Below are 13,561 nucleotides of genomic sequence, written 5' to 3'. Positions count from 1 at the left end.
GCTCCATGTTCGGCTCCGCCCATGGCTCCACCCATGGCCCCTCCCACTACCGGAAGTATAAAGCGCTGCAGCCGTGTGAGCCTGCCCTCAGTTCTTCTGGTCGCAGGCAGGCTCAGTTGTAAGTCTATTAAAACCACAGTTTACTTCCAATCGTGTTCCGAGTAAATTGATGGTCACATCAGAACGTTAGCGCAGTTTTGAATACAATTTCTACCCAAAGTGTAAACTCGACCAATGATTCTGTATAGGCTACCGGAATTGCACTGAATTTTACTTTATCAGTTGTATTAGTTGAAAAAGCGCGCACTCTAGTGTTCTAATTTTATTTGTATTTTTACGTCCATATTTTGGAGGTTGTCAGAGGAAACATGTCAGATTGTATTGATTACAGGTAAATGGAATTATGTCACAAAAAATATTCTGATAAGTGGCAAGTAATTTTCGTATCACACAAGTGTCAGGCAGTGACCATCTTCGGCAAGTTCGGTGGATTGGCCATGCTAAATTGCCCCTTAGTGTTCAAAAGATTAGGTGGGGCTATTGGGTTACGGGAACAGGCTGGAGGTGTGGGCTTGAGTAGGTTGCTCTTTCCATTATGGGAATCCAAGTGCCGGTTGAGACTCAATGAGCCGAATGGCCTCCTTCTGCACTGTAAATTCTATGATTCTATGAATACTCTCCACTTGCCTGGATAGTGCAGCTCCAACAACACTTGAGAAGCTTGACACCATCCAGGACAAAGCAGTTCGCTTGACTGACACTCTATCCACTACCTTAAACATCATTCCCTCCACTGTCAACGCACAGTGCCAGCAGTGAATACCATCTGCAAGATGTACCCTAGAAACACACCAAGCTTCTTTGAAAGTACCTGCCAAACCCACCACTTCTACCACAGAAAAGAATCAGGGCAGCAGATGCATCATGACACCACTACTTGCAAGTTGCCCTCAAAGCCACATACCACAAACTACACAGCATCCTGACATAAGATATAGGAGCAGAATTAGGCCATTTGGCCCAGAGAATCTGCTCCAGCATTTGATCATGGCTGCTCTCATCCTGACCTTAACTCCACCGATTTGCCCATTCTCCATAACCCTTTAACCCATTACCAATTAAAAATCTAACTCCTTAAATTTGCTCAGCATCTACCTCACTCTGGGCCTTGCAAATTCCAGATTCACAACCCTTTGGGAGAAATAGTTTCTCCTCAACTCAATTAAAAATTTTCTACCTCTTATCCTAAGACTGTGGCCTCTCGTTCTAGAATGCCCCACAAGAGGAAACATTCACTCCACATCTACTTAATCCATAACTTTTACCATCTTGTGTATTTGAATTTGATCTCCACTCATTCCAGAGTATTGGCCTGAACTCTTCAATTTCTGTTCAGACGACAAACCCCTCATCTCTGGAACCAACCTAGTGAACATGCAATGAACTACCTCCAATGCCATTACACCTTTCCTCAAAAAAAGGGACCCCCAGATCCCTCTGCAATGGAGCACCCCAAAGTCTCTCCCCATTTAGATAATACATTGCCTTCCCACTTTTCCAACCAAAATGCACGACCTCACATTTATCCATGCTAAACTCCATCTGCTACTTTTTGTCTCACTCTCCTAACATATCTATATCACTTGGTAAGGCTTTTATTTCCTCATTGCAACTTACTGTCCCACCTATTTGAGTGTCATCTGCAAACTTGGCTGTAGAACCTTCTATCCCTGTATCCAAGTCATTTATACAGAGTCTAAATAGTTTGGACTCAAGGACCGAACCTTGTAGAACCCCACTAGTTACATCTTGCCATCCAGAAAAAGACCCATTTATCATAATAACATAAGAACCAGAAGCAGGAATAGGCCATCTGGCCCTTCGAGCCTGCTCCGCCATTCAATGAGATCATAGCTGATCTTTTGTAGACTCAGCTCCACTCTCCCGCCTGAACCCTTTATTCCTTTATTCTTCAAAAAACTATCTATCTTTATCTTGAAAACATTTAATGAAGGAGCCTCAACTGCTTCACTGGGCAGGGAATTCCATAGATTCACAATCCTTTGGGTGAAGACATTACTCCTAACCACATTCCTAAATCTACTTTCCCTTATTTTGAGGCTATGCCCCCTAGTTCTGCTTTCACCCGCCAGTGGAAAAACCTCCCCACGTCTATCCTATCTATTCCCTTCATAATTATATACGTTTCTATAAGATCCCCCCCTCATTCTTCTAAATTCCAATGAGTACAGTCCCAGTCTACTCAACCTCTCCTCATAATCCAACCCCTTCAGCTCTGGAATTAACCTAGTGAATCTCCTCTGCAAACCCTCCAACACCAGTACGTCCTTTCTCAGGTAAGGAGATCAAAACTGAACACAATACTCCAGGTGTGGCCTCACTAACACCTTATACAATTGCAACATAACCTCCCTAGTCTTAAACTCCATCCCTCGAGCAATGAAGGACAAAACTCAATTTGCCTTCTTAATCACCTGTTGCACCTGTAAACCAAATGTTTGTGACTCATGCACTAGGATATCCAGGTCCCTCTACACAGCAGCATGTTTTAATATTTTATCATTTAAATAACAATAATTTTGGTAAATTATCACGAGTGCATTTGCAATTTCCCTGGCCATATCTTTTAATACCCTGGGATGCATTCCATCAGGGCCAGGAGACCTATCTACCTTTAGCACCATTAGCTTGCCCATCACTACATCCTTAGTGATAACAATTGTCTCAAGGTCCTCAGCTGTCATAGCCTCATTTCCATCAGTTACTGGCATGTTATTTGTCTCTACCACTGTGAAGACCGACCCAAAAAACCTGTTCAGTTCCTCAGCCATTTCCTCATCTCCCATTATGAAATCCCCCTTCTCAACCTCTAAAGAACCAATATTTACCTCAGCCACACTTTTTTGTGTTAGATATTTGTAGAAACCAACTCTGTTTTCTGTCCACCAGTCAGTCTTCTATCCAAGCTAATAAATTATCTCTAACCCCATGTGATAACCTAGTGAATTAACTTCCGAGCAGCATCTTATCAAACACCTTCCAAAAATCCACATATACTACATCTACAGGATCCCCATCATCCACTTTGCTTGTTAATGGAACTATAGAATCCTCCCTTCACTGTCACTGGATCAAAATTTGGAACTTCTTTCCTAACAGCTCTCTATATGTAAACTACATCACACAGATTGCAATGGTTCAAGAAGATAGCAAGGACAGGTAATAAATACTGACCTTGTCAGCAATGCCCACAGCACGTGAATTAATTTTCAAAAAACTAACGCTATTTTATTAGCAAATAGAATGGCTTGGTCAGTCAGACATGAGGGGCGGGATTCTCTGACTCCCTGCTGAGTCGGAGAATCCCCGGGGACAGCATAAATCCTGCCCCGCCACTCCGACAGCGGCTGCCGTATTCTCCGGCATCAGTTTTCGGGTGGGGGCGGAGTTTACACCGCGCCGGTCGAGGGCCGTTGGCAGCGCGCTCCCGGCAATTTTCTGGGCCCCGGTGGGCCGAGCGGCCGTCAGTTTCTGGCCAGTCCCGCCGGCATGAAGTGGACATGGTCCATCACGGCGGGACCTGGCTTGGAGGCCGGCTAGGTGAGTCCTCGGGGGGGATCCGGCCCCGGGGGGGCCCCCACGGTGGCCTGGCTCACGATCGGGGCCCACCGATCTACGGGCAGGCCTGTACCGTGGGGCCACTCCTTCCTTCCACGCCGTCCATTGTTGGGCTCCACCATGGCCGGTGCGAACAAGATCCCCCCTGCATATGCTCAGGAACACGCCGGCTGGTCTCCGCATGCGGGGAACTACAACGACGGTTCTGCACTCACGCCGGCCATTCAGCACCGGTTGGCGTGGCGCCAACCCCTCCGCCACTGGCCTAGCCCCTGGTAGTGCGGAGGATTCCACACCTTCCGGTCAGCCCGACGCCGGAGTGTTTCACGCCAGGCCATCCGGCCAGTTACGAGGGAATCCCGCCCAGGTTACTTACATCTCGTCCGATCAAATCTCGGTGATTTTCGATGACTCCCCAAGGTGTAATTCCTATTATGCAGATCTTTCGTAAATATGGGGAAGTGTGATCTCTTACTGCATCGCCAACATGTCGAGAAGTTCCTATTTTAAAAATCACAACATCCAATGTTAATTATCCTGTAACTAGAGAGAGAAAAAGGACACAGTTGTTAAATATAATAATTTTTTTTAATAAACTTTTTTTATTTGGTTTTGAAGCAAGGAAGGGAGAAGGGAAAAGAGAGAACAATACATAGACATAAATTCAGCCCCCTCCCCCCCACCCAGGATACAACAATAAATTATACAAAAATGAAAGAGTAATCTTACAGTTGACAGCAATCAATTCTTTGAAGAAAGATACAAACGGTTGACTTCCAGCAAGAAATTCCTCAGTTTAAACCACCATGACGGTGGGACGGGCAATAAACAAAGAAATAACTGATGCTTGTAGAAATGGTACAGCAGTTATCATGGGGGAGTTTAATCTACATATCGAATGGTTTAACCACACCGGTCAAGGCAGCCTTGGGGAGGAGTTTATAGAATGTATCCTCAATAGTTTCCTAGAACAGTAAGTAATGGAACCTACAAGGGAACAAGCGATCCTAGATCTGGTCCTGTGTAATGAGACAGGATTGATTAATGATCTTATAGTTAGGGATCCTCTCGGAAGGAGTGATCACAATATGGTGGAATTTAAAATACAGATGGAGGGTGAGAAGGTAAAATCAAACATTAGTATTTTGTGCTTAAACAAAGGATATTATGATGGGATGAGAGAAGAGCTGGCTAAGGTAAACTGGGAGCAAAGACTTTACGGTGAAACAGTTGAGGAACAGTGGAGAACCTGCCAAGCGATTTTCCACAGTGCTCAGCAAAAGTTTATAACAACAAAAAGGAAGGACTGTGGAAAGAGAGAAAATCGACTGTGAATATCTAAGGAAATAAGGGAGAGTATCAAATTGAAGGAAAAAGCATACAAAGTGGCACAGATTAGTGGGAGACGAGAGGATTGGGAAATCTTTAGGGGGCAATAGAAAGCTACTAAAAAGCTATAAGGAAAAGTAAGAGATTATGAGAGTAAACTTGCTCAGAATATAAAAACAGATGATAAACGTTTCTACAAATATATTAAACAAAAAAGAGTAGCTAAAGTGAATATTGGTCCTTTAGAGGATGAGAAGGGAGATTTAATAATGGGAGATGAGGAAAAAACTGAACAGGTTTTTTGGGTTGGTCTTCACAGTGGAAGACACAAATAACATGCCAGTGACTGATGGAAATGAGGCTATGACACATAAGGACCTTGAGACGATTGTTACCACTAAGGAAGTAGTGATGGGCAAGCTAATGGGGCTAAAGGTAGACAAGTCTCCTGGCGCTGATGGAATGCATCCCAGGGTGCTAAAAGCGATGGCGAGGGAATTGCAAATGTACTCGTGATAACTTACCAAAATTCACTAGACTCTGGGGTTGTACCAGCAGATTGGAAATTAGCAAACATGACACCACTGTTTAAAAAAGGAGGTAGCAGAGAGCGTGTAATTATAGGCCAGTGAGCTTAACTTCGGTAGTAGGGTAGATTCTGGAATCTATCATCAAGGAACAAATAGCCAGGTATGTGGATGTAAATTGTCCCATTGGACAGACGCAGCATGGGTTCATAAATGGCAGACCATGCCTAACTAATTTAGTGGAATTTTTGGAGGACATTGCCAGTGCGGTAGACAACGGGAAGCCAATGGATGTGGTCTATCTGGATTTCCAGAAAGCTTTTGGCAAGGTGCCACACAAAAGGTTGCTGCATAAGATAAAGATGCATGGCGTTAAGGGTAAAGTAGTAGCATGGATAGAGGATTGGTTAATTAATAGAAAGCAAAGAATGGGGATTAATGGCTGTTTCTCTGGTTGGCTAGTGGTGTCCCTCAGGGATCAATGTTGGGCCCACGATTGTTCACAATTTATATAGATGATTTGGAGTTGGGGACCATGTGCAATGTTTGTCCAAGTTTGCAGACGACACTAAGATGAGTGGTAAAGCAAGGCGTGCAGAGGATACTGGAAGTCTCCAGAGGGATTTGGATAGCTTAAGTGAATGGGCTAGTGTCTGACAGATGGAATACAATGTTGAAAAATGTGTGGTTATCCATTTTGGTAGGAATAACAACAAACGGGATTATTATTTAAATTATAAAATATTAAAACATGTTGCTGTGCAGAGGGACCTGGGTATCCTAGTGCATGAGTCGCAAAAAGTTGGTTTACAGGTGCAACAGGTGATTAAGAAGGCAAATGGAATTTTGCCCTTCATTGCCAGAGGGATGGAATTTAAGACTAAGGAGGTTGTGCTGCAATTGTATAAGGTGTTAGTGAGGCCACACCTGGAGTATTGTGTTCAGTTTTGGTCTCCTTACCTGAGAAAGGAAGGACTGGCACTGAAGCGTGTGCAGTGGGGATTCACTAGGTTAATCCCAGAGCTGAGGGGGTTGGATTATGAGGAGAGGTTGAGTAGACTGGGACTGTACTCGTTGGAATTTAGAAGGATGCGGGGGGGATCTTATAGAAACATATAAAATTTTGTCAGGAATAGATAGGATAGATGCGGGGAGGTTGTTTCCACTGGCGGGTGAAAGCAGAACTAGGGGGCATAGCCTCAAAATAAGGGGAAGTAGATTTAGGACTGAGCTCAGGAGGAACTTCTTCACCCAAAGGGTTGTGAATCGATGGAATTCCCTGCCCAGTGAAGCAGTTGATGCTCCTTTATTAAATGTTTTCAAGATAAAGATAGATAGTTTTTTGAAGAATAAAGGAATAAAGGGTTATGGCGTTCGGGTGGGAATGTGTTGCTGAGTCCACAAAAGATCAGCCATGATCTTATTGAATGGCGGAGCAGGCTTGAAGGACCAGATGGCCTACTCCTGCTCCTAGTTATTGTGTTCTTGTGTGACATATTTAGTCGTCTCCAGATATAAAAAAGACATGAGGTCTTCTGACCAGGATGCAGCACTGGGTGGATTGGGGGAATACCCGATTAATAAAATCAGCCTGCAATCTATTAATGAAGCAAATGTGATAACGTCTATTTCAATCTTTGTGAGACTGGTCTGTATGGGTGAGATTCCAAATATGTCTGTGAAAGGACAGGGCTGTAGGTTAGGGTCCCGAATTTTGGAAAGAGTGTCAAGAAAAGATGACCAGAAGTCAAACAGATTTAAGCAGCACCAAAACATGTTGGAGCGGTCAGCGGAGGTAGCGAGTATCTGTCACATTTGTTTTCTGTATTGGAGGAAAATCCACTCATTTGGCTTTGGTGAAGTGAATTCTGTGTAGAATATTAAATTGAATTATGTTTAATCAAGCGCAGGAGTACATGGAGCTGACCCTATCAAGGACCTTCGCCCACCTATTGTCCATGAGGCAGAGCCCAAGCTCAGCCTCACAGGCCCCTCTCACCTTCTAAAGAGGGGAGGGTCCAGAGGATATCATGAGATCATACAGTCATGAAATAGAGCCACTACTGATTGGGGTACAGACAGAATCCTCCCCAACACTTGGGGGTTGGCTGAGGGAAGAATGAAAACGTGAGCAAACAAAACCATGGACTTGGAAATAGTGATGAAGACTAGGGGCGTGATGTAACAGCCTTGTCGCGTGATTCGCGATACCCAAAACGTCTAGTGAGATTTAACGGTGGGCAAGATCCAGATATGAATATTTAAATGAGCCATAGGATCATTTAATATACGTTCGCCGGATTCTCCCAGGACCTGGAATTCACCGGCCATGCCTGTGGGACCACGCCAGGCCATTGTTTAGTATTGGTCCACACAAATATGGACCAGTTGTAAGAGCATCTGGGAGTGTCTCCCAGGCATTGGATATCCCTGGGTCTTTGAGCAGAGGTCATCCTGGCACTCCCACTGGCACCTGGTCATCTTGGAATTGCTAGGCTGGCAGGGGCACTGCCATGGTGCCAGCTTGGCAGTGCCAAGGTGCCCAGGTGCTTGTGCGTGGGGTCAGACATGGGGTTACCCATAAGAGGTAGGGTGAGAGGGGGAGCTGGAGGACCCTGGAAGGGGAAGGTTGGGTGAAGTGTTGCATCCACAGACCTCGGTGGGGATGGTGAGGGGCTTTGAGAATCGGGGCTGCGTTTAAAAAATGGCTCCCACATCCATAAGTAGTCTTCCTGCACTGGCGAGCTGAGTTCATCAGTGCAGCAAATGACTAAAGTGCGGACTTGACGGGAGGTTCCTCGCCGAGGCCAAAAAAATAGCAAGGTGCCATTGAACAGCGGGGTCTTTCTTGGCTCGGCTAGTGCTGAGAAACACCCCGCTAAATGCACCAAAATCCGGACACAGAATATTTTCCGTTGAATCGGCCCTAGAATTAGATAAATTAAATTTATCCACGTGCTCACTGAAACTGGCAAAGTTTCCATCCACAAACAGGTTTGCCACAGTTTCCCTTCCCCCTCCACAAAATGAACACCGAGTCAAGAAAGCAGGGCAAAAACAAGCAGTTATTGCAAATAGGGCCCATGAGGGAAGGAGTGATAAGATTGAAATGTTGAAGGAATTGTTTCCATATTTTTAGAGTAGATATCGCAACGGGATTGACGTGAATTTCGAGGGAGAGAAAGGGAGTGGAGCACAGACCAAGGCAGGAAGAGAGGATAAGCAGCAGAAATGAGCCTCCATCGGCATGAGTTTGAGTTGGGTCGTGATACCATGTCAGGATTCTTTGGATATTGGCCGCCCAATAGTAATACAAAAAATTAGGAAGAGCTGCACCACCAATTCATCTCCCCTTCTGAAGTATTGCTCTGCAGGCTCTAGGGGACCTGCCCACCTAGATGAACAAGGATATTAGCTTATTAACAATGGCAAAAAATCATTTTTGTCAGAAGATGGGGAGACGTTGAAAAAAAATCTGGGTAGAAAATTCATTTTTATGGAATGAATTCTACCAGCAGTGTAAATTGTCTTAACTTTAGCAATCAGGCTCGAATAATTTGTTCTATGAAGGGTCGGGAGCGAATGAGCTATGTTGATGCCTAGGCAAATAAAGCTGGCATTAGATATACGGAATAGGCAGAGCACCTGGGGGGGTTTGCTTGGCTCTGGTGCCAACTCGAAAACACTTGTTTTTGTTAATGTTCAGTTTATAGCTGGAAAAAGAGCCAAAGGTACTGAGAATGTTCATTATGTCGTCGAGACAGGGAACAAGGTTTGTAATGTGTAAAAGGTCATCAGCATACAAGGATACACAACATTCCACACCAGCTCAAAGGATATCCTTCAGCAGCTTGGATGATCTTAGGGCTATGGATAGAGGTTCAATTGCAAAAGCAAATAGCAGTGGGGACAGTGGACACCATTGAGGGGTTCCCCGAGTGAAAGTGCTCCAAATGCGAGGAGTTAGTGTGTACACTTGTGGTGGGGGTAGGCATATAGAAGGCAAGTCCATGAAATTATTTTTTTGCCAAACCCAAGCCTACCCAAAATTGTAAATATGTATTCCCATTCCACTCAGTCAGAAGCCTTCTCCACATCGAGAAAGACAATAACTTCAGGTGGCAGTCAAGGCAGCTGGAAAATGTATGATGTTGAGGAGATGCCATGCATTTGCAGATAGTCGGTTACCGTTTATGAATTCAGTTTTGTCCTCAGAGACTGTGTCAGGGTGATATGGCTCTGAACGGTGTGCCAACACCTTGTCTAGTAACTTTACATTGGCATTTCGGAGAGAGATAGTCTGATAAGAGCCACACTCTTTGGGTCCCTGTCTTTGTTGAGAATAAGTGAAATGGAGGCTTGAGTTAATGTAGGGGCCAGGCACGCAAGATAAATTGAGTCGTTGAACATGTCCAGCAGCAAGGGTGCAAGTTGAGTGGAGAACCTTTTGTAAAAATCGATAGGAAAGCCGTCAGGGCCTGGAGCTTTACCGCTTACACAATTTGTTATCTCACCACAGTGCAGCAGATCATCTAAGCCTCTACTCCTGTCCACATCTACAGAAGAGATATCTACATTATTCAGGAAGTTAACCATTGTCGCGCCATCCAAGAAGGATCGTATTTATATAGGTTATGATAATAGGAAGCAAAGGTCAGATTAATATCAGAGGGGTTGGAAAGAGGAGTCACGTGTTATGGGCCAGGGTTTAGAGAACCACAAGTGTATCATGGAGTTCACCTGACCCACGACTTTTACTAGATTGTGGTATGGGGAGCCCACGGCCCACTCTACAGGTGTGGTGCAGCAGACATCTAACAGCATTTTTAAAAAGAAAAACAATGTTTATTCTATGACCTCAGTTCACCTTTTTAAAACATACAGTGAATATCATAGCAACCATAAATTCAAATACTACCCCCAAAAAATACAACACTAAGTAATCCTTAAACTTTCCTTTCAACATCCATAAGACATAAAAAAACATTTTAACTGAAGCACATTAGGTTTAAATTCACTACTGAGAACAGTTATCACTCTGAATTCACCAAATGATCAAGAGATTGTCTTTACATGGCAGAGAGAACAGCATTACACCTTCTTTGGCTGGCTGCAGCTCCAACACTAAAACAAAACCAAAAACACAGACACACCCAAGCTTTTCTCAAAGTGAAACTAAAAAGCTGAGCCAGAGCTCAGCTCCACCCACACTCTCAAATCACTGCAGTAACTTGAGCAGACAAACATTTCTTAAAGTGACATTCTCATGACACCTGCCCCAAGAAAAAAAATAAATCATCACCTTCAAGATGGTTTCATTTTTCACCTTTTCATTATCCTTTCATAAATGCACACAGTAAATATACTTTTTCTTTTAAAAAAACAAAACACGCAAACAGGTACAATAATATAGCCCATTTTATTGTTCTTCTTCCTCATACTGAAATCCCTCTCCATTGACAGTCTCCTTGAACAAGAAAGTCTCTGCACGATCCATCCATGTCTCTAAGCCTCGGCATTTCTCTTTAAAATCATATACTTTTGTTCAATCTGATCACAGAGTCCCTTGTAATTCTCCAACGCAGGAGCATTGGTTATCACAGCTTTCAGGCAGTCAACTGCCTGTTGAAACTCCGCTGTCCACTGAAATTTTCGACGTTTCTTCAACAAGTCCATCAGTGGAGCAACCACGCTACAAACATTTTGCACAAATGTTCGATCAAATCCAATCACGCCAAGAAATCGCATTGTTTCTCTTTGTGTCATGGGTATTGTAAACTCCCCAATAACTTTTGGTTTCACATCCCATGGGACCATTCGTCCTGTCTGATTGTATGGCCAAAGAAAGTGACTTGGGCTTTTCCGAATTCACTTTTGGCTAGGTTTACCACCAAACCCGCTTCCTGAAGTCAATCGAATAACTCCATCAGATGTTTTAAATGTTCTTTCCATGTCTGGCTGAAAATGACCAGATCATCGATGTATACCGCACAATTGGGTAATCCTGAAACGGCTTTGTTAGTTAACCGTTGAAATATGGCTGGGGCGTTTTTCATGCCGAATGGCATAACTTTGAATTGTACATACCATCTGAAGTCACAAAAGCTAAAATCTCCTGCGCCCTTTCGGATAAAGGTACCTGCCAGTAACCTTTAAGTAAAACCAGTTTGGAAATAAAATCTAATTGTCCCACTTTCTCAATGCAATCTTTCAAACATGGGATAGGATAAGAGTCCATTCTTGTATCTGCATTAACCTTTCTTTTGTCCACACACAACCGCTGGGTACCATCTGGTGTAGGTACCATTATGATGGGTGAGCTCCATTGGCTGCAACTCACTTCAATTATGCCATTTTTAAGCATACTCTCAATCTCTTTGTTAACCTGTGCCAATTTTGAAGGGTTAAGTAAGCCTAAATAAATCCCAAATAAGTCTATCTGGATGTTGTTTAATTGAAACAGCATTTCCCACATCCACATCATGTATAGCCAATTTAGTACTTCCCAATTTATCTCTACAAATTTGCCCATGTGATACCAATAACTCTTTCAGGTCAGTCCGTTTTTCCTCTGGAAGGTAACTCAACAATTTATCCCAATTTTTAAGAACATCCTCACTTTCCAATTTAATTTGAGGTATGTCAAATTCACAGTCATCTGGATTTGGTTTGTCACTTTGAGTTAGAATCATTGAAACCTCCCCCTTTTTCTCTCCTCTTTCAAAGTACCTTTTAAGCATATTCACATGATACACTCGGTGAGTCTTCCTTCTATCTGGCGTTTTACCACATAATTCACCTCACTAAATTTCCTTTCAATTTGACAAGGTCCACAAAACTTTGCTTTTAAAGGTTCACCTACCACTGGTAACAACACTAAAACGTTATCTCCACTGGCAAAACTACGAACTTTGGATTTCTTGTCAGCTACCCGTTTCATCACATGTTGTACAACTTTTAAATGTCTAGCTAATTCACCTGCTGTATTTAATCGTTCCCTAAAAGCTGACATGTAATCCAATAATGTAATTTCCAATTTCTCACTCACCAATTCTTCCTTAATCAATTTAAGTGGTCCTCTTACCTCATGACCAAAAATTAGTTCAAAAGGACTGAATTTGGTTGACTCATTAGGTGCATCGCTAATTGCAAACAGTACGAATGGAATTCCTTTATCCCAATCCTTTGGATAATCGTGGCAATAAGCCCTCAACATTGTCTTTAATGACTGATGCCACCTTTTTAACGCTTCCTGCGATTCTGGATAGTACGCAGTTGATTTAAATTGTTTTATTCCTAAGCTGTCTATAACTTCTTTGAATAACCTTGAGGTAAAATTTGATCCTAGATCAGATTGTATTTCTGTGGGTAGTCCATATCTAGTAAAGAATTTAAGTAACTCCTCCACAATCTTTTTAGCTGTAATATTACATACTGGAAAGGCCTCTGGAAACCTAGTAGACACATCCATTATTGTCAAAATATATTGATTCCCACTTTTTGTTTCCTAGCGGTCCGATGAAATCAATTAAGACCCTTGTAAAAGGTTCCTCAAATTATGGGTATTAATGCCGCTGGTTTTATCACTGCTTGCAGTTTCCCTAACACTTGACATGTGTGACATGATTGACAAAATTTAACTACACCTTTATGTAGTCCAGGCCAATAAAAATGTTTTCGGATTTTAGCTTGAGTTTTCCTTATTCCCAAATGACCTCCCACTGGTACCTCATGTGCAACTCGCATACCCTACCGGCAATACTACTTGATGAACTACTGCCCACTTTTCATCCGCTTGCATATGTAAAGGCCTCCATTTTCTCATCAAGACATCATTTTTACAGTAATAACACTCTGGTATACACTCAGATTCCTCTTCCGTATATGCTTTCCGATACATCCATTTTACTTCGACATCTATCTTTTTAAAAATAAATGTAGAGTACCCAATTCATTTTTCCAATTAAGGGGCAATTTAGTGTGGCCAATCCACCTACCCTGCATATCTTTGGGTTGTGGGGGCGAAACCCACACAAACACCTGGAGAATGTGCAAACTCCACACGG

The 13,561-nt window shown here is 43.1% G+C and overlaps 1 protein-coding gene across 1 annotated transcript in view; it reads right to left on the bottom strand.

Annotated features, from left to right (window-relative positions):
- Window positions 1-13,561, bottom strand: part of LOC119970397 (transient receptor potential cation channel subfamily M member 6-like) — a 282,278-nt gene that overhangs the window by 191,380 nt on the left and 77,337 nt on the right. Inside the window, exon 6 of the mRNA XM_038804950.1 lies at window positions 4,016-4,140. Within this exon, the coding sequence (XP_038660878.1) occupies window positions 4,016-4,140 (125 nt within the window). The remainder of the gene's footprint in view (window positions 1-4,015; window positions 4,141-13,561) is intronic.

The sequence above is a fragment of the Scyliorhinus canicula genome, chromosome 8, assembly GCF_902713615.1.
Source record: "Scyliorhinus canicula chromosome 8, sScyCan1.1, whole genome shotgun sequence".
NCBI lineage: Eukaryota > Metazoa > Chordata > Chondrichthyes > Carcharhiniformes > Scyliorhinidae > Scyliorhinus > Scyliorhinus canicula.
The sequence above is the reverse complement of the archived record's forward strand: the minus strand, read 5'-3'. Positions and strand labels throughout refer to the sequence as shown.